The sequence below is a fragment of the Biomphalaria glabrata genome, chromosome 17 (assembly GCF_947242115.1).
Source record: "Biomphalaria glabrata chromosome 17, xgBioGlab47.1, whole genome shotgun sequence".
In the NCBI taxonomy this organism is placed as follows: Eukaryota; Metazoa; Mollusca; class Gastropoda; family Planorbidae; genus Biomphalaria; species Biomphalaria glabrata.
In genome coordinates this window covers 27,393,154-27,415,827 of record NC_074727.1, presented here as the reverse complement: position 1 = coordinate 27,415,827, position 22,674 = coordinate 27,393,154, and the positions used below count along the sequence as shown (strand labels likewise).

The 22,674-nt window shown below is 38.5% G+C and overlaps 2 protein-coding genes across 4 annotated transcripts in view; both read left to right on the top strand.

Moving 5' to 3' along the window:
* LOC106050287 (protein dhs-3-like) overlaps positions 1-19,499 on the top strand; it is a 66,772-nt gene extending 47,273 nt beyond the window's left edge. For 2 of the 3 annotated variants that reach the window (XM_056014991.1, XM_056014993.1), the window contains exons 6-8: positions 8,967-9,062; positions 10,604-10,729; positions 11,939-19,499. In XM_056014991.1, the coding sequence (XP_055870966.1) occupies positions 8,967-9,062; positions 10,604-10,729; positions 11,939-12,032 (316 nt within the window). In that variant the 3' untranslated portion in view covers positions 12,033-19,499. The remainder of the gene's footprint in view (positions 1-8,966; positions 9,063-10,603; positions 10,730-11,938) is intronic. The other variant, XM_056014994.1, reaches the window with a different exon arrangement.
* On the top strand, positions 374-2,418 carry LOC129923561 (uncharacterized). Its single transcript, XM_056014995.1, has 4 exons — positions 374-1,681; positions 1,800-1,864; positions 2,015-2,096; positions 2,204-2,418. The coding sequence occupies exons 1-4, from the start codon at positions 1,612-1,614 to the stop codon at positions 2,365-2,367; spliced, it is 381 nt and encodes a 126-aa protein (XP_055870970.1). The 5' UTR covers positions 374-1,611; the 3' UTR covers positions 2,368-2,418.
* Positions 19,500-22,674: the final 3,175 nt, after the last annotated feature.

Genomic DNA, 22,674 nt, shown 5'->3' with positions numbered 1-22,674 from the left:
TATCTAGAGACTAGATTCAGAGTCTAGATCTATATTATAGACCTATTCTATATTAAAATGTAGATTGTATCTAAAACAAAGTTTGGTTTAACCTGCACTTAATTTCCATTGTATTGTTTATACAGTATATTCAATTATATTGTATTCAGTTCTTTCAGTCTACCACTGAATGATTATAACTTAAGTTAATATAATTAACAGTACTAGTCCTATACTATTGATTGAGTCTATCCCTATCAAGCAATTATGGGCATTACTAGACTAGATTTAAATAATGCACCAATATATAATATATGTTTATGAAATTTATTAGTAGGCCTATATTATATATATTAGATCTATTTATTTAGATACTTATACATTTTTATAAATTACAGATTTCAGTAATGGCGGAGTATCTGTTAGAGTTTCAAGGCGTCTACAAGCCAAGAAAGACTCTAAATTTACAAGCATCAAAGCCTGAGTCTCTAACACGTGTTGCTGTTTTAGAGCGGAGAGAAAAGGAAAGGTTGAGAAAAGCTGCATACAGGTCCTAGTTAAGCCCACATGAAAAAGCTTGGATAAACAGAAAATGCAAAGAAAGAAAACAGCAAGCTAATAGTCCACTTAATGTCATCTCAGCAGAGGTTGGTGAATCACCTGGTACTGGATTCCAGACTCCAGTGGCAAAAAGAATGGCTGTTTCAAGGGCTTTGATGAAATTGCCTAGGTCACCCAAGAAATATGCTGCAGTTTTTGATGGTCTCACACAAATATGCTCCCCAAGAAAAAGTAAAGCTGTCCATGACATACGCTTTTTGCGCCTACCTGAGAGAAGAAAGCTCATCTTTCTAAACAACGTTAAAGAAATTATCAAAACCTAACTACACTCCACCAGCAAAAAAAAAAAGTCAGATGTCTAGTGCTCATAGACAAGTACTCTGCAGTATCCTTAGTAAGTACAACAAACTCAGAGGTTGTGCTACTCATTTCTAACATTTGGTCAAGAAGTTTTATGTCCAAGTGCAAATCAGAACAAATTGCAAGAAAAAAAATGAAGTGATTGCATTGCACAAAATGCCTTGGAAACAATATTCATTTTTTACAGTAGAGGGAACTGATCCCTCTCAATCATCTGTTAGTGCTCAAACAGGAAAACGTTTCATGCAAAAGCTACTTAACATAAGATGCAGTCTTGCTTATGTGAGTTCTGTTTGAAGATTTTTCTTTATATAGAGGGCATTAATAAATTTCTGATCAAAAAAGGACACAGAGAGCTGACATTAATAAATCCAGCTTCATCACTTGACTTAACTCTATGCCCAAGAACTAATGCCAATTGTTTTCATAAGCTGCAGTGCATTGAAAGATCATGTAACAACTGTGGTGTGGATTTAATTAACAAGTATTGAGCCTTTAAAAAATTGCACGGATGAATTAGCAGAGTGGAGTATAGTATGTGGTCAAAGATGACGGATGAGTATGTTCAGAGTGATGGTACACTGCAAAAGGTATCAAAGTGGCGACCAGTAAATAAAGAAGGATCTTTCAATGACCTAGTGAGAGGTATTACACCTAACACTATTGCTTACAGAAATAGAAGCTGTTTCTGCTATCCATGCAGAAATTCATATGGCAGTCAGTGCCTGCATGATGAAATATGTGGCTCTTGGAAGGTGTTCAAACTTCAGAAACAAAAATGGTAAGTACTTGTATTTATTTATTTTTAAATAGCACTTTACAATTATCTGAGAAAAAAACATTATTCATTTTAAAATTACCTAATTGATTTCTAAATGAAATTGTTTCTTTTTCTTCAGTAGTGCAATCTCAGTCAAATCTTGAAGACTCTTTGGATGTCAGTCCCATATGCTCAAATTCAAAGGTAAAGAGCTTTTACATATAAACATTTTAAAAATTTTCATTGAATCTTATGTTACCTGTATTGTATAAGTTGTTTTTTAATAATATACCCTGCTAAATAATTTTAGACTCATTTTAGAAATTAAGTATTTCAGCCTCATTGTTTTTTCAGGCCCAAACAATTTCCTTCACTCATCAAAAGTACATTGTAAATAGCTGTGTGATTGTCAAGTATGGGGAAATATTCTATCCAGGTATAATTTTTTGCACTGTGTACCTTTTAATTTCAATAAACAAGTTCAAAGTATGTTTTAGATTGAAGTATTAACTTTTCAACATTGCTGGTCATTTTTTCTAACAGGAGTTGTGATAGAAGTCCTGGATGATCAGCGCAGAAATAATTTTTTAAAAAGGCACAGAAATAAAAGAAATATATTTGTATATCCAGAAGTGCAGGACATACAGTTAGTGTATGCAGACATGATTGTTACTGAAGTGATGTTGATACCAATGGCAATAGTTTGAGAGTGGAATGTTTTGATTTCTGAATTTGTCAAATAAAATTTGTGTACAGTTTTATGTGTTTTCTTTTCTTTCTTTTTTTTTTTCAAACCTTTTTCTGTGTGTTAAAACTAACAAAAGATATAAAATATATATTTGTCAATAATTAAAAATAATAATGATCATTCACTTGTGCACAGATAAGACAAAAATGTAAACTTATAAACATTATTTAAAAAAATGGTGTCCCATGAAGCACCCGCGACATTTTGTGAAATTAAAGCAGCATTTTTACAAATGGGTACTTTATGACTAGAATAGTGAACTTAATAATAAGTCTAATGGATCACTTTAGTGCAAAAATAGAATAATTTCTATATTCTCACAAAATATCTTTTAAAAAAACTTTAACTTGTAGTGTTACAGGTGCTACGGTGTCCCAATTTTTTAATTGAGCTCAAATCCACTTTTTCTATGCAAAAGCATAAATTTCAGTATCTAAAGACTAATATCAATAAAGACAGTTATATTATGCTAAAATACAATGAATTTATCAATTGGTCGTTGTTAAATTATCAAGTGGTGTCCCGGTGATGCACCTGTGACGCAAAAGGGGGTACCCCTTGAATAGACACTGCTGTCAAAATCTACATCTTGCAATTGATAAATTCTTAAAGTGAACTGGTTGAAGAAGTGAATACAGTTGAAATGAAACCAAAAACTTCAACTTTAATTTTTAGCATAATGTGACACTTTATGGCACCAGTACTGGAGAAACACTCAGCTACTGATGGACTCTGAGACTCCTGTAGCTGTCTTCTTACATGAAACATTTCTGAAAGATGACATCAGTTTCCGAAGCTACAGTGCTTACAGCAGGAATGTTGAGGATGCGGAGAGAGCATCAGGTGGAGTCTGTATCCTTGTGAAGGACAACGTCCCCCATGAGAGGGTAGAGCTACAGACTCACAGTAAACTCAGGCAGATTGTGGCGGATGTCAGATGGCGGCCCACATCTAAGGGTCTGACAAGGCGTGGTAGCACGACCATGTCCAGACTTAGGATTGGCCACACCTACATCACGCACTCTTTTGTACTGAAGAGAGAGGAGCCCCCACTTTGTGAGTACTGTGACTCTCGCCTCACCGTGGAACATATCCTCGTTGATTGCCCCAGATACCAGGATGTCAGGGCGAAATATTTTAGAGCCACTAATTTAAATACACTATTTGATAATGTCGACCCTGGGAAGGTACTGGGCTTTATCCGGGAAGTGGGGCTATCTACGAAGATCTGATTTATGAATTTGTGAACATGCACTATTTACATTAGATTTTTACCAAATATTTAAATTTTTACTACCTTTACTATTTTGACTGTGAATAGACCTTGATTTTAATGATATGACTGTATAGAATCTGGCCCTTGTTGTTTAGAGAGAGTCCTTAAGGGACTGCAGGCACGATATGGCCTAAATTGTGCCGATGTGCCTCAAATCAAAAAAACAAAACAGACCACACCACAGGCTGTAGCAGCTAGGATAACCCTTCACATGGTTATCACTTGCTGCAGCCTGTATCTACCTCCAGGCACTCCATTGAACCCAACAGATATGGAGAACCTCATAAAACAACTCCCTCAGCTCTATATACTCTAGGGGATTTCAATGCCCATAACACTATGTGGGGATCCAACAATACTGACACAAGAGGTCGAAAGCTGGAGGATATCTTCCTCCAACATGATTTATGCATACTTAATGATGCATCACCAACCTACTTGCACCCAGGAACTGGATCTCTCACTTGCATTGACCTCACCCTATGTGTCCCCGGACTTCTGGTTAAGGGGTTACTGGATAGCGAAATTTATTTTTTTTATTTTTGCTTTAACTTAATAACTATTGTTATATTATATCATATGACAACTCAATAATAAAAAATATATATTGAATGTTGTCTAATGTTTCCGGGTTGCCATGGTAACGGCAGCCATCTTGAAAATAAACAAAAATTAGTTCATATAGGAAAATTCTAAAATTTTTCAAAATAGATAAATTTCAAAGCTACAAATACTTACACCTTAAAGTATAAAGGTGACTGGAAGGAACTAGCTAGATTTTATACATTTTCCCTTAGTATTGTGCATTTTATGATTTTTTAAAAAAGGGTGATTTTTTTCCTGTAAAATGCATCCACATTTTTTTTTCCCAAAAGATCATATATTAAAAACTTCTTCAGCTAAAGTCATTAAAACTAGCTGATTCTCTGTATTATTTATCTCTGAATATGTGTACCAAATTTGACACATTTATCTCTATTAGTTCTAGAGATTTTAGAAATATGTTACAGGGGGGAGTCACAAAAAATGCATTCACTCAAAAACAGTGAATTTGTATTAAGAAAAATATGGAAAATAGTGTTCACCACGCATCATTAAAATGCTTTTTTTCAATAAAAAATGCTATTTTTTAGAAAATTTTTGGTGCCAGTTTATAAAATACATGTCCACCTATTTAATTACACCAAAATTGAAAAATCGATTTTTTTACCCAAAATCGGATCCAGTAACCCCATAATTTTAAGTGGTCAGTAAGCAATGATCTACGAGGAAGTGATCACTTTCCAATCATCATTGCTAACAATCTCCCCTAATTGGGACGACCTCAGCGGTGGAAGCTGAATAAAGCTGATTGGGAACAATTCCAAAAAAGATGCTCTGAGGATACCACATAAAATATCCTAAATGAACAGAATGCAGCTGATATCTTTACTAGCAAGCTACTTGATATTGTTCGGAAAGTTGTCCCCCTAACCTCTGCAAACCCAAAACACTCTAGCAAACCATGGTTTGATACAGCTTGCAAAAGTGATATTAGCGATAGGAAAAAACGTCTGGCTGCATTTATACAAGAATCCTTCCCAGGAAAATCTAAAGCTATTCAGGATAGCTAGAGCAAAGGCTAGACAAACCATACGGTCAGCCAAAAGGAATTCCTGGAGAAATTTTGTAAGCAGTCTGGATGCCAAAACTTCTGCTAGAGCAGTTTGGAAGGCAGTAAGGCGAATCAAAGGGAAAGAATCAAATGCAATAGGGCATTTGAAAAATCAAGGACAAACTGTCACGTCCCCCAGAGAAATAGCTGACTGCCTTGCATCCTCAATAGCAGAAAAATCATCCACTGCACACTACACGCCAGAGTTCCAAAAAGTCAATATCAGGGAGGAAAGACACCCCATTGACTTTAGATCAGAGAACAATGAAGATTATAACAAACTTTTCTCACTTGAAGAACTGAGGGAATCGCTGGACAAGTCACATGACAAAGCGCCAGGAGAAGATGAAATCCATTATCAGTTCCTCAAGCATCTTCCCGTATCCTTATTGGCAACCCTGCTAAAAATCTATAACTGTGTATGGCAAACAGGCACTTTTCCAAACAGCTGGAGGAAAGCCACAGTTATACCAATACCTAAACTGGGAAGAGATGGGTCTGACCCAGCTAACTATCGCCCAATAACATATACAAGCTGCATTCGCAATACCATGGAAGGGATGATAAATAATAGGTTGGTCTGGTACCTGGAGAGAAATAAAATAATCTCCAACTACCAGTGCGGATTCTGGCAGGGGCGGACAACAACTGACCACCTGGTAAGGCTGGAAGCTTTCATCAGAAATGCATTCCTTAGACGAGAACATCTAGTAGCTGTATTTTTCGACATAGAAAAGGCCTATGATACAATCTGGAAACATGGCATTCTACGTGACCTGAAGCTTATGGGACTTAAGGGACACCTTCCCTGCTTTGTGAGGGAACTCCTAAAGGACCGGACATTTTAGGTCCAGTGGGCAACTCCGCTTCTGACACTTAGACCAGGAAATGGGTGTACCCCATGGCATCATTCTCTAAGTAGCCCTGTTTAACATAAAAATAAACAGCATTATAAAGGCTCTGGCATAGAGTGCTCTCTGTATGTTGATGATTTTGTCATTTTTACACATGGCAAAAACATGAATACTTTAGAAAGCAAATTACAATTATGTTTAAAAAAAAATTCAAAATTGTGCAAACGATAATGGTTTTAAATTTTCTGACTCCAAAACAGTTAGCATGCATTTTTGTAATCTAAGGGGACTCCACCCAGACCATGAACTATTTATACACAAAAAGAAGATCCCTGTTGTGAAAACTACAAAATTTTTAGGCCTCACCTTAGATTCCAAATTTAATTTTCTCCCCCACATTAAGGAACTTAAGAAGAAATGCCAAAAGTCATTAAAAATACTCAGAGTACTCAGCCATACGATCTGGGGAGCTGACAGAGATACCTTGCAGCTGCTCTATCGGAGTCTAATCCGATCCAAGTTAGACTATGGATCCATAATATATGGAGCAGCTAGGAAATCTTATCTAAAAATACTGGAGCCCATACAAAATGCTGCCCTGCGTCTCTGTCTCGGCGCGTTTCGTACATCACCAATCCCAAGCCTCCACGTGGAAGCTGGAGAACTCCCCATGGACATAAGAATGAAAAAGCTTGCAATGCAGTATATAGTCAAGCTAAAATCCAGCCCCACGAACCCTGCTTTAGGGAACTGCAGGAGAGCTACGGAGATTGTGGCACTGACAGATCCAAAATGGATGGAAAGATCATGTGTGCCTGCTCCTTTCAGAACAAAACAATCTCCTGTAGACTCCCCGATGGATGCTCCATCTTTACGGCTGAATTACATGCAATATCGCTTGCACTTTCCGTCTAAGCATCAGAAAGGAGAAAATTTATCATATGCTTCGACTCCAAATCTGCATTGCAAGCTTTGGGACAGATGAAGACTGACATTCCATTGGTACATAAGATTCTAAAGCTTTTGGACCAAATAGCAGCTGACCATAGGGGTGTCACCTTCATCTGGATTTCTCCCATGTGGTCATAGAGGGAAACGAAGCCGCATTACGTATAAACGACATCACTTATAAAGCTCAACAACAACAGCAAAAAAAAACCCTGTTATTCAATAGATACCTGCACATATAGAACTAGAAGAAAAAGAGAAGGCTGACACACTCGCCAAGAGTGGGAGAACAAACTCACAATTAAACATTGCACTCTATCCAGAAGAAATGAAGAAACATAGTAAATAAAATAAATGAGAAATGGACAAGCTCTCATCCAAATCACAAGAAAGATGATGCCTATTATAAACTATCCTGACAAGATCAACGTCTAATCCTTCGACTCAGGACCGGACACAACAGAATGAGACAACACATGTACCGGAAGCTCAAAATTGGAATCAGTTCCCTTATGGAGTGTCACCAGAGAATGCTGACCATGTCCTTTAAAACTGTTTTTTTTACCATGAGGCCTGTACAAGACACTGGCCCCAAAACACCCCAATAGAAAGAAAACTATATGGAGAGCTCCCTTATTTGAAAACCACTGCGCAGTTCATCTCATATATTGGTCTAGTCATCTGAACGCTCCAACATAAAAATGAGAACGAGGAAGAAGAAGGTAGATATGATCTGCTTTCAGCCATGCCAAGGAAGCAGCTTTGTTGGTCTTGTTATAGCGTAATAGAGCCGAGAATTTTCTATGAAGTGAATCTCTTGCTGTGCATCATGTCAACCAATATTAACATCAGTTTCTTTGAGGTCCAGTGGGGTTGCGTCAGAGTCGTAGTTTCCAAGAAAGTTAAGTTCATTGCTAGAGGCATGGAGTTTTGATTTTATTTTTTGGTCTCCTAGACAGATAGAACCGTATGGTGGAAGACTTGATGTGTAGGCAGATAGAACCGTATGGTGGAAGACTTGATGTGTAGGCAGATAGAACCGTATGGTGGAAGACTTGATGTGTAGGCAGATAGAACCGTATGGTGGAAGACTTGATGTGTAGGCAGATAGAACCGTATGGTGGAAGACTTGATGTGTAGGCAGATAGAACTGTATGGTGGAAGACTTGATGTGTAGGCAGATAGAACCGTATGGTGGAAGACTTGATGTGTAGGCAGATAGAACTGTATGGTGGAAGACTTGATGTGTAGGCAGATAGAACCGTATGGTGGAAGACTTGATGTGTAGGCAGATAGAACTGTATGGTGGAAGACTTGATGTGTAGGCAGATAGAACCGTATGGTGGAAGACTTGATGTGTAGGCAGATAGAACTGTATGGTGGAAGACTTGATGTGTAGGCAGATAGAACCGTATGGTGGAAGACTTGGAAGCGAAATTTTTGTAAAGTATTTGTCAGCCTGTCACTATCATGTATGTCGTGTCACTCCATTTTATGACACTGAAAGTGTAAAGGAGTACTAGAATGGCACTGCTATTAATTGCAGTGATGACGTTCTTACCAGACAATTAGCTGTTTTGGTGAGTCTATGCCTGTAACTGGTTGGAATGTCCTCTTTTAGTTTTTTATGGTTAATAGTAGTGTTACAGTTAATTCCAAGATATTTGTAGAGTGTAACAGTTCAATTATTATTATTATTAGAAGTGATTCTATTGATATAGATGTCATTCTAGACCTGAAGCAGGATTAACATTTCAAATTGGAGACACACAAAGTTTATTATTATTAGGAGGAATGCTCTTTCAAATATTCTTAACTCTTCACAGAAATGAGCTGCAAAAACAGAAAAAAACTGGAGTTAAGACAACAGTTGTCTGCCCATTTTACATCAATACAGGAATGTTTACTGGAGTCAAGAGCAGGTTTGTTGTTTCCATGTGTGTAGGGTTGTTTAATGTTGCCATGACGTGTGCCAAATAGGTGAGGTGGGGAGCATTTTCCAAAGGCTGTGGTTTATTTAAGCCATTGAACAGAAATACACCTAAATAATTGTCATTCCAACATCATGCAAGGCATGGGAGTCATCTGCTTAAATTGAGAAAAGACTAAATGTGGCTCAACAAAAATGGCTAAGACAGATTTTAGGAGTCAGTTACATAGATCGGCTCTTAAACAAATCCTATGCCGAATCAGGACTCGACCACTTAACCCTTAAGATGTATGTGGATTTTTTTGCAGTGGGCTGCAAGTCGGGACGTATGGCTTTGTCGTAGCTTCAACTTTGTTATTACTTTCTAGTTACGCACATTATTAAAGAAAAGAACCAGGGCAGCACATCCCTCCCCCTTTTTTTTTGTCCTATGTGATATTAAGAGCACTGTAATGCTTGTTTCATGAAATAATAAAAAAAAACTAAACCAGCAAACAAACAATTTACTGTACACGTTGTTACATTTTTCATGCGGCCCTTGCCTCCCTATTGTCAAAAAAAAAAAAAACAAATATTGACTGTGGCTATTGAAACTGTCAATAACTTTATTGATGAATTGCGTCTTGTCACGATGGACAAGCTGGCAGTAAACACTTATCGTGCACAGTGCTGAGAGTCTTCTTAAGGTTCCAGATCTAGCAGCGTTTTAGGAACCCTAACAGAAAATCCAGTTTTGGAGCCCAGTAGGCAGTGGGACAGAGGTAAGATCACTGCTCTCCAGCAAGTTCACCATCCATCTAACCCAAATTGTAATGGCTCTCCAACATTTTGGACCCGGTCAGTATGAAAAAGAGGCAATTGTTGACTTTTGGGCAGCCCAGCACTCGCAAATTTACCCCTCCCCCCCAATGGAGATGTCACTCCATTTCAAGATGTACAGGAAAAAGATCTTCTCTTGAAGTGAATGCCATAGACCTGGTCGGCCATCAACTCCTGATTAGCTTATTCTAGTTTATTACAATAATAGCTTCTCCTTGCAACTGTACTTGAGTGGAAGTATTGCTGGTTAAGTTGCTACTTTCAAGAAGTTAATTGATTTGAAGGTACAAAAGATTGTCTAAAATTTGGCTACTCTAGATTGGGTGAGGGGGGGTGCACGCACATGGTCTGCATCAGTTCATGATAAACCTAGGCTAGTTTTGTGACAGTAATGCACAGATTGTGAGAAAATTTCCTTCTAGTTAATAACGATTATTATTATTATTATTATTATTGTTATTAGTCTAATACAATACCTATCCTTACAACTGTACTACAGTGGAAGCACCACTGTTGCTACTTAGAAGTTAATGCATTTAAATGTGCAAAAAATTGGATTATTGAATTCAGGGGGGTGCACATGCATGACCTTGCACTCCGCCTGCAGGAGCCCATTGCCCATGCTAGACAATTGAGTTAGTTCCCAAGTCAGAGATCAACAAATGATGTATTTGAATGTAATTGATAAAAGATGTTTGTTTCTTTTTGTTCTAGATTTCCATCTTTGCTCCCACTTCTAGATGCTGACCATGTTGTGGATAGAATTATTACTGCAGTCTTGACTAATCAGGAAATGCTGTTAATTCCAAGAAGTATTTATCTGTTCTATTTGTTGAAAGGGTAAGACATTTATTACATAACATGTTCTAACATAAGCAGTGGTGTAGCTAGGGTATAGGATGCCCAGTGCTGCAGTTCCTCATGAGGCCCCTTCCAAATATAGAAAATAAAACAGCAAAAAGATGTTTTATCCCAAACTAATGTGTATTCCTTGTTAATGTAGTGCTAATTTTTTTTTTAAATCAATGAAACAAAATGATACTACAAATAATCACTTTCTGGCATAGACAACTAGCAATGATTTGATTGAAATCAATTGCCAAGTTAGAGAGTTGCACATCGTTGATTGCAATTAATTTTCAATCAGCTTACCACACTTACAGCAGTTGTCAGAAATATGCAAATAAGGACAAAATTTCTAGCCAATACCTTGTTTTTTTTTAACTCAAGATCTCAGACAGGGCCTTGTTCAAGAAGTTCTAAGGCTTCTGAAGAAACTGCGACAAACCGCTGAAGCCTCTTTCACTCTAGACAAAATTAGTTTTTGACAATGTCGCTATGAGCACTATCAAGATTGATTTCGATTTGAGGGTTCAATAGTTTGGATGGCGACAAAAATTCATATTTACCCACTACCACGTTAAGATATTGGTGATTGGATTATTATTTCTTGAACTATCCCGTCCAAGGAAGAATCATTTTCCCTTCGTAGCTCTTTCTTTTGTGTTAATACAGAATCTTCTCCCCTTTTCTCCTGGCATCTTGTGGTCAATATGTCTTTGAGGTTTTGCACTAATTACCAGGTTTGAGCACATGCTTTTGGAAAAGGAAATACTGGTGTCAGCAATGTTATTTCGATATTTTTTTATTTTAATATTTTCCATTTAAGGGCTTAGTCTCAAATTGAAAATCCTTGTAGACTTACTTGTCCTTTCAGTCAATACAAATACCCAAGGTAGGTGAGAAAATGAAGACTGCATAACAACAATCCGCCAGCGTCAGGTCTAGAAGAAAAGTTTTCATCTGTACTAGTCAATGTCTCTAGAGTTTCTATAATTTTATAAATATTAATCCATAGCCATCTTGACGGCTTCTCTTCTGGCCCTCCAGTGGGTTCAAACCAAGCACTTAAGGCTAGTTAGTCTCAAATAATTATTCAGATTTGAATTTAATTTTAGTCACATATATATTATATTGATTTTTATAGTCTCTAGATTCAAATTTGAAAGACTTATTTACTGATTTGATTTGTTCTTTCTACAACTTCAGCCTGGTACCTGTCAAAGTGGTGGAAGTTTTGAGCAACTTTTTTAGTGTGCATGACTCAATGGATGACTTTGTTGGTCGCAGCAAACAGAATTAAACCTGTCCAAGTTGTGCAAGTTTTAGTGAGCATGAGTCTGGACATTTACTTTATCATGAGACTGGACATTCACTTCATCATGAGACTGGACATTCACTTCATCAAGAGACTGAACAGATTCACTTCATCATGAGACTGAACAGATTCACTTCATCATGAGTCTGAACAGATTCACTTCATCATGAGACTGAACAGATTCACTTCATCATGAGACTGAACAGATTCACTTCATCATGAGACTGAACAGATTAACTTCATCATTAGACTGGACAGATTCACTTCATCGTGAGACTGAACAGATTCACTTCATCATGAGACTGAACAGATTCACTTCATCATTAGACTGGACTGATTCAATTCATCATGAGACTGAACAGATTTACTTCATCATGAGACTGAACAGATTCACTTCATCATGAGACTGAACAGATTCACTTCATCATTAGACTGGACAGATTCACTTCATCATGAGACTGGACATATTCACTTCATCATGAGACTGAACAGATTCACTTCATCATTAGACTGGACTGATTCACTTCATCATGAGACTGAACAGATTTACTTCATCATGAGACTGAACAGATTCACTTCATCATGAGACTGAACAGATTCACTTCATCATGAGACTGAACAGATTCACTTCATCATGAGACTGAACAGATTCACTTCATCATTAGACTGGACAGATTCACTTCATCATGAGACTGGACAGATTCACTTCATCATGAGACTGGACAGATTCACTTCATCATGAGACTGAACAGATTTACTTCATCATGAGACTGAACAGATTCACTTCATCATGAGACTGAACAGATTCACTTCATCATGAGACTGAACAGATTCACTTCATCATGAGACTGAACAGATTCACTTCATCATTAGACTGGACAGATTCACTTCATCATGAGACTGGACAGATTCACTTCATCATGAGACTGAATAGATTCACTTCACCTTAGACTGGACAGATTCACTTCATCATGAGACTGAAAAGATTCACTTCATCATGAGACTGAACAGATTCACTTCATCATGAGACTGAACAGATTCACTTCATCATTAGACTGGACAGATTCACTTCATCATGAGACTGGACAGATTCACTTCATCATGAGACTGAATAGATTCACTTCACCTTAGACTGGACAGATTCACTTCATCATGAAACTGGACATTTCTAATTCACTGCAGACTTGAGAAATGTCCATTAAAAAGTAGGAATGTTTCCATCATGTACGTAGTTTGTTTCCTCTCACTTTTGACCATCTGTATTATTTGTACAATTGACTTTTTTAAACTGACCAGCCATGTAGTCCTTGCTGAATGACCTTCTTCCTCTAGACATGCGTGCTTTTTTTGACATTCTGACCACTTGGAATTGGCTGGTGATGTCCTGCAGGCTCTAAACCTTAGAAAACAAAAAGAAAAATTGATGACTTTTAAAACTGGATAGTCACATACGACTTTTAAAACAAGATAGTCACATATGATTTTTACAATCGGATATTCAAATATGACTTTTATAACAGGATAGTCAAAGTTTTTACAAAAATTCCACAGGAAGAGTTATTATTCTCTAGATATTATTCAAAGAAAGACTTTTGGGTGGGGGGGGGGCATTTTGGAACTGATAATAAACTTTGAGCCCGAATACTTTTTTTTTCTTAGTTGACTTCCCAACCTTTCCTCAACCTGAAATTTTCTCTGCTATAAAAACATTTCGGGCCTAGAGAGAGACTCTCTCGAGGGACTTCAGGACATACACCGCCAACGTTTCTCCATATCACATTAGTATCCGCTTGAATCTTAAACTCTGCACGTTCTGGAGGAAGCGATCACATAGCCAATAAAACTTTCAGATCTCAGAGGTCTAGCCCCCATAAGTTCCTTAGAAATAGCTATACCAAAGCAAATAGGCCTATAAATGCTTCCATTGTTCCAATCCTTAAGCAAAGCAAAGACGCGACTAACGTTGAGTGCTACAGTCCCATTTCACTCACCTCCACAGTAGGCCAAATTGACCAACGGATGGTCTATTGGCGGCTTGTATGCTATTATAGTATCATAGCACCAGAGTAGGCCGGCTGTAGGGAAGGCATGAGCCTGATAGACCAGGTCACTGCACAAGAAGTTGCTGATGGGTTCTAGTGGTCTGAGAGCTTATGCAGTATTTATCGACATAAAACAGGCACATCCCATCGTGTGTGGAAGTCAAGGCTTCTATCTCAAACTTAAAGCCATGGGTGTGCATGATCTACAACGAGTTCCAGAGTGGGTCCCAATCAGAATGACTTTCAACTTTTATCGAGGATCAATCAGAATGACTTTCAACTTTTATCGAGGATCAATCAGAATGACTTTCAACTTTTATCGAGGATCAATTAGAATGACTTTCAACTTTTATCGAGGATCAATTAGAATGACTTTCAACTTTTATCGAGGATCAATTAGAATGACTACACTTTCAACTTTTATCGAGGATCAATCAGAATGACTACACTTTAAACTTTTATCGAGGATCAATCAGAATGACTACACTTTCAACTTTTATTGAGGATCAATTAGAATGACTACACTTTCAACTTTTATCGAGGATCAATTAGAATGACTACACTTTCAACTTTTATCGAGGATCAATTAGAATGACTACACTTTCATCTTATATCGAGGATCAATCAGAATGACTACACTTTAAACTTTTATCGAGGATCAATTAGAATGACTACACTTTAAACTTTTATCGAGGATCAGTTAGAATGACTACACTTTCAACTTTTATCGAGGATCAATCAGAATGACTACACTTTCAACTTTTATCGAGGATCAATCAGAATGACTACACTTTAAACTTTTAACGAAGATCAATTAGAATGACTACACTTTCAACTTTTATCGAGGATCAATTAGAATGACTACACTTTCAACTTTTATCGAGGATCAATTAGAATGACTACACTTTTAACGAAGATCAATTAGAATGACTACACTTTCAACTTTTATCGAGGATCAATCAGAATGACTACACTTTCAACTTTTATCGAGGATCAATCAGAATGACTACACTTTCAACTTTTATCGAGGATCAATTAGAATGACTACACTTTCAACTTTTATCGAGGATCAATTAGAATGACTACACTTTCAACTTTTATCGAGGATCAATTAGAATGACTACACTTTCAACTTTTATCGAGGATCAATTAGAATGACTACACTTTCAACTTTTATCGAGGATCAATCAGAATGACTACACTTTCAACTTTTATCGAGGATCAATTAGAATGACTACACTTTCAACTTTTACCGAGGATCAATTAGAATGACTACACTTTCAACTTTTATCAAGGATCAATCAGAATGACTACACTTTCAACTTTTATCGATGATCAATTAGAATGACTACACTTTCAACTTTTATCGAGGATCAATTAGAATGACTACACTTTCAACTTTTATCGAGGATCAATTAGAATGACTACACTTTAAACTTTTATCGAGGATCAATTAGAATGACTACTCTTTCAACTTTTATCGAGGATCAATTAGAATGACTACACTTTCAACTTTTATCGAGGATCAATTAGAATGACTACACTTTAAACTTTTATCGAGGATCAATTAGAATGACTACTCTTTCAACTTTTATCGAGGATCAATTAGAATGACTACACTTTCAACTTTTATCGAGGATCAATCAGAATGACTACACTTTCAACTTTTATCGAGGATCAATTAGAATGACTACACTTTCAACTTTTATCGAGGATCAATCAGAATGACTACACTTTCAACTTTTATCGAGGATCAATTAGAATGACTACACTTTCAACTTTTATCGAGGATCAATTAGAATGACTACACTTTCAACTTTTATCGAGGATCAATTAGAATGACTACACTTTCAACTTTTATCGAGGATCAATCAGAATGACTACACTTTCAACTTTTATCGAGGATCAATTAGAATGACTACACTTTCAACTTTTATCGAGGATCAATTAGAATGACTACACTTTCAACTTTTATCGAGGATCAATTAGAATGACTACACTTTCAACTTTTATCGAGGATCAATTAGAATGACTACACTTTAAACGAGGCGCAATTAGAATGCTTACATATAAAACCCTTCACTAAAACTCTTCACTAAAACCCTTCACTAAAACCCTTCACTAAAACCCTTCACTAAAACTCTATAACGAGGGTCAATTGGAGGGCAATGGAAGTCTTGGCGGGAGTCAACTAGAGTCCCCCCCCCCCCACTTAAGAAAGGTCCCAGATCGTGCGTAAAGTTATCCCCATTTCGTTGAAGTCCAATGTTGGCAAGACGGCGGAACGCATGATCAACAGAAGGCTCGTGTGGTTTTCTTGCTCGTGAACAGGGTGGGTTCAGGCAGCAACGCTAGAAGGCAGTGAATGTGTCGAGGAAACTTCCACTGGAGCAGGGTGTGCAGCAGGGATCGGCACTCAGCTGTACACTCTTCCTTGCATAAAAAGGACTTACCTGGCCTACTGAAATGACAAAAGCTGTTGTTTGTAGACGACTTTATGTTGTGGGAGTCAGGCATGGACCGTAAACAGCTCAGTGATACCCTCCAGCAGGCACTGGCAATGGTATACAGCTACGCCAGATTGTGGTGAACCAGGTGAAGTCGGTTTACTCTTGGCTTACGCTCGGACGTGATATTCTTATGGAGCCAGTTAAGCTTCGAATGGACGTCAAGATTCTATCGTGGGACAGAAAGCCCAAGTACCGCGGGGTGATCCTCGATCAGAAACTATGTGCCACCATATTCAGCCTGTACGTGACTCAGTCTCTGAGAGGCTGAGCATCGTAAAGACGCTAACTGGAACAAAGTGTGGTGCGAGAGAAGTGTTGAAGGCTCTCTACATGGGCGCAGTGTGTTCTCAATTGGAGTTCAGTCTACCTGTTGCATCTCCGACGTTCCTAGCGGCCCTGCTTCATGCATGTGGCGCGTGGGCTGGTCAGAGAGATGAATCTGCCGGTGGAGCGGGCTGCTCTTTCCCAGTCCGGTTCTTTCTTCCTGATGGATGCTCTCGGCATGCCGACGATACGGAAGTGCCTACTTGACCCAGTGGTAACAAGGCAGAGTTATCCTACACGGCTACTACATGCAGCCAGAGAGGCTATCGCATCGTATCCAGCTGCAGTGACCACCATCAACGCAGACGACTCTGTACTGACGCTCGAGGGCACTGTGAGAGCTGGGTATGGGTCAGTAGTCCGATTCTCTGGCACCCCCAAAAGAGACGAGCTCATGGAACCCTGCCAGGAGAAAAGCAGCCTCGAGGCTGAACTGGAGGCAATGTTCCAGGCACTGGAATGGGTGGAAAGAAAAAATACGAAGCGGGGCTGCGCCAGCCAACAACGTGATCTTCTTTACAGACTCGATGTCCGCACTAGAGGCCTGGGGCTAGAAGAAGCTGTCAGAAGGGTTTGGGACCTCCTCACGGTCGGGGAGCGTCTCCTATGATTCGGTGTGAGCATTACCTTACAATTTAGTTAGTTAGTGCCCGCCCCCATTGTGCTCTAGTCGGCCACGAGCGCGCCCCGCGAAAACCCCGCGGTTCAGACGGCACTCGAGCGCCTCATACGTCCTGACCGCCAACAGATTGTTGGCACAACGTCTAGGAGATAAGGGGCGGGACGCGGAGGAGTAGACAAGACTGAAAGGAGGCTTATTGGAAACTTTAGCTCCAATAGCCGTGTGTATTAAGTTGTAGCAGTTAAAAAGCTCGTAGTTGGATCTCAGGCCCAGGGGTCCCCGGTTCAGTTAGTCTCTTGCCTTGTCTCTCTCCAGTGGGTGGTCTTCTCGATGGCTAGCGTATTTACTTCGAAAAAATGTGAGTGTTCGAAGCAGGTTAAAGGTTTATTTTTTTTATAAAGGGAAAAAAGTTGTATTTTCAATGTAGTTTAGGGCCTCTAACTTCATATTTTAATAATTATCAATTAAAAACATTATTCAGTAAGGTTCTTATAATTAGACATTTTAATATGTAGCCTATCCGTCAAACCAATGCTAGCCATTTTGTGTCCTGGTCCCCAGAGTGTTCTGTTAGGTCTTGTTCTAATACAAGAGGTTTTTCTGAACAGGATCTTACACGCCAAAATCAGGACAGACACACTCTACTCACACACTATCTGCCTGGGCACTTGTTTTACTTTCTTTGATCTGACTTTTTTTCTAAAAAAGGTTGGAAAGCTATTGATGTCAGGAGAATTTGTTTGTGCATCTAAGTTTGCAAGAAAACGCTTTGCATTAAGGCACCACCTGGAATTCCGCTGGGAAAGCTTCTAGATCCCCCCCAGACCCCCGTAGGAAATGGAGGGTGTGAGAAGGTGGAGGAACATATTGCTGTGTGTGTTAATACATAGTGCTAGGGTTAGTGCCCTCCCCCCCCCCCCAGGAAAAGGAGGGTGTGAGAAGGTGGAGGCACATATTGCTGTGTGTGTGTGTGTTAATACATAGTGCTAGGGTTAGCGGCCTCCCCCCTCAGGAAATGGAGGGTGTGAGAGATTGCTGTGTGTGTGTGTATAATTATACATAGTGCCTCTTCGCTCAAACGTTCTCTCAATATATAATTTGGATCTATATCTGACCATGGTGGCACTATATCTGACCATGGTGGCACTATATCTGACCATGATGGCCATATAGTCTAGCTATTGTTGTAGTACAATGAGTGGTTCAATAATTTCCTCTACCTTGCTATTTGCTGTACAAACGCTAGTCGTGCCTCTAGCAATCATTAGGATAGACATAGTACCAAACAATCTGTTGTTTTTTGTTTTGTTTTTTGTTGAGGAACAGAATGAATTATGTCTATCAGACATTTGACTTCAATAATTATGTTTAAATAATTATGTCTATCAGACACTTGACTTAATTGTCTATATCTGAACAAGTAATGTCTATCTGGATGATTATGTCAATGATGCAAGTCATGGTATCTACAACTGCTGTATAATTTATGTCTATGGTTAATCTTTTATTTATAATTTTTTAAAGATAATTACCTGCTGTGATCTAATCATGTCTTTATCTGATTTATGATGTAATCGTGTCCTTATCTGATGTATGATCTAATCATGTTTTTATCTGATTTTTTATCTAATCGTGTCCTTATCTGATGTATGATCTAATCATGTTTTTATCTGATTTTTTATTTAATCGTGTCCTTATCTGATGTATGATCTAATCATGTCCTTATCTGATGTATGATCTAATCATGTCCTTATCTGATGTATGATCTAATCATGTCCTTATTTGATGTATGATCTAATCATGTCCTTATCTGATGTATGATCTAATCATGTCCTTATCTGATGTATGATCTAATCATGTCCTTATCTGATGTATGATCTAATCATGTCCTTATCTGATGTATGATCCAATTCAAACACGTCTTGTGTCTAATAAACAAACAAATCGAATCGAATCGCTCAGTTGTAAGATTATGGAAGAAATGTCACTACACAAAATGTGAACATCAACTACACAAAAGTGATCATCAACTACACAAAATGTGAACTTCAACTATACAGGCATTTTGAACTTTGCATATTAGTTCAAATGTCACTGGTTTCACCTTGACCTCCTCTCATTGTGATTGAACAACACGTGGATGTTTACTTCTATGGAGAGATCTACTTTGTTTTAGCAACTGTCTCTTGGTTTGTTTGTTTCACCTGTACTGGCCACCAGCATTTATTTAACAAGTCCACAATATTTGACCTCTAACCTCTAGTAGTTCGCTATTTCAAAGCACCAGGGTCAGCATGCAAGATTATTATTCTTTGCCTCCTTCAGTCGTAGAATGACTATGGTTCATATCAGAGGTGTAGTGAGCAAATCTTTCGCCCGGGGCTGGCTACTTTACTGGCGCCCCCCATGAACATCACATAGAAATATAATAAATAAAATGTATTTCATAAAAAGACTATGATACAGATAACATTGGAATCCATGACCTAACTTAATTATATCTACAAGAATTTCATGTCTACAAAATACTCTCGGCTGTTTTACATGCTAACACAACACATTGGATGCTTCGCAGTGTCTCTGGAGTTTTTACATTGATTTTCCTAAACTTTGATCATCATTCGGTAGCAAATTCATGGCCACTACTATTAAACCTGCATACATTAAATATCTATAGTATAAAGCAGAAAGTAAAACGTACCTATGTATGTCCAGAATTATTATCAAAACCGTTGGACCAATCTTGTTAAAACTTGGAATAAATGTTCCTTGGATACTAACGGGAAAACTAACATATTTAAAGTACCCTCAAAAAAAAAAAGTTGCCCAACTCTATGAAAGTATATACTATATTTAGTCATGTTTATACGAGACAAGACCGAAAGGAAGGTCACGCATGCGCAGAGCAGAAAATCTCGTTAAGGCTAAACCTTAGATCTACTCTTCGCAAAGATAGTTTTTTACTTAAACTCATGAACATGCAACATAGAGTCCATTCATTTCATTATTTAATCAAATTAACCTTCAAATTTGTGTTTCAAATGCATTTTACATAAATTCCTCCCCTAATGCTGCGACTTTTACCCATCTTGGCCTACATTTAATAATCATTCAGGATATCGCCCGATTCTTACATTAGACACTACCGAAATGTCACGCATGCCCTCCTTCAGTCGCGAAGCGACTATGGATCATCACATGAGATGAATGCCTGGGCATTAGCTTTGGTCGGAACGATGTCGCCCACACATCAGTTCCCCCTTCTCCACGCTATTGATGTATCCAAAGGAACGGCAGTGCCGATACAGTTTGGGGTCAGCGGCGTCGCAGGGTGCGAGGCGCTCCCCATAAACGACTTAGGCTCTAGAAGGTACGTTCCCAGATGTACGACATTGCATCAAGTCGCTTCACTGAGTGGCAGGACCGATGGGAGGCTGAGATTTACAATAAACTCAGGCAGATTGTGGCGGATGTCAGGTGGCGGCCCACATCTAAGGGTCTGACAAGGTGTGGTAGCACGACCAATGTCCAGACTTAGGATTGGCCACACCTACATCACGCACTCTTTTGTGCTGAAGAGAGAGGAGCCCCCACTTTGGGAGTACTGTGACTCTCACCTCACCATGGAACATATCCTCATTGATTGCCCCAGATACCAGGATGTCAGGGCGAAATATTTTAGAGCCACTAACTTAAAAACACTATTTGACAATGTCGACCCTGGGAAGGTACTGGGCTTTGTCCGGGAAGTGGGGTTGTCTACGAAGATCTGATTTATGAATTTGTGAACATGTACTATTTACATTAGATTTTTACCCAAATTATTAAATTTTTACTACCTTTAGTATTTTAACTGTGAATAGACCTTGATTTAATGATTTAACTGTATAGAATTTAGCCCTTGTTATGTAGAGAGAGAGAGAGAGAGTAGTCCTTAAGGGAATGCAGGCACGACATGGCCTAAATTGTGCCAATGTACCTAAAATCAAATCAAACTCATCATTAATCTTCGAAAAACACTGACATTGTCATTAAGTATACTCTATATCTAGATCTACATTTCAGATCGAATCTAGTTTAGAAATCTAGATTCTATCTTGAGACTAGATTGTCACTAGTCTAGATCTTGCTTTACCTGACTAAAGTTTATTAATTAGGATAGACCAACATCAACTATCTAAATTATTCTGTCTGTATCTAGATCTAGAAAAATTCTATAGCTAGTCTAGATCAGACTCAGTAGATCTACTATCTATACAATATTGAATATACTTCAACTTATAGATCTACTTTTCAACGCCAGTTCCTGATCTACCATTCTAATACTAAGAAGGCTTGTCATCGACTACAAAGATTACTGACGAATGCAATACGCAGACCCAGATGTGACCTACATATTTTCCCACAATCATGGCAAGATAACCATTGTCCGCCTATGGTCGATTAAAATTTTCTTTTCGCCGTCTGCGTCTGTCCGGATTTCCTTTTGGACTCAGATGTGCATTCCGCGGCCTTTGTGAGTGACCTCCTGCTGTCTGTCTCGCTCACCAAAAAGACTGCTTTTAGCATACGTTCATCCCCCATATAGGGTACGTGCCCTGCCAAGTTATTAGTCGGACCATAAGAAGTCCCTCTATAGGCCTACTAGTCTATACTGTCCACACCGGCGTTCGCAGGACATCGGTGTTTGTAGTGCTGTCTTGCCACCGTATGTCCATAATGGAGCTCAAGCATTTTTGGTGAAAGCGTTCAAGTAGTCTTAGTTGCTTTCTGTATAATACCCATGTCTCAGATCTATATAGAAGGGTTGAGAGAACCACTGCCTGGTAAACACTTTTTTATTTTGTAGGCAGGCGGAGCGATTTATTCCGCCAACTCACTCCTAGAGACGTCCAAAAGCACCACTGGCCATGGCCAGACGGTTATCAACTTCCTTAAAAGCGAGGTGTCATTCGATACTATGCTTCCTAGATATGTGAAGTGGTCTACCACGTGAAGAGGACGCCCATTTACGGTAATCTTTAGGGCTGAGTAGGTTTTATTCTACAAGAACTGTCTTCTACTCCTGTCTTCTACAAGGACTTTCTTCTACTCCTGTCTTCTACAAGGACTGTCTTCTACAAGGACTT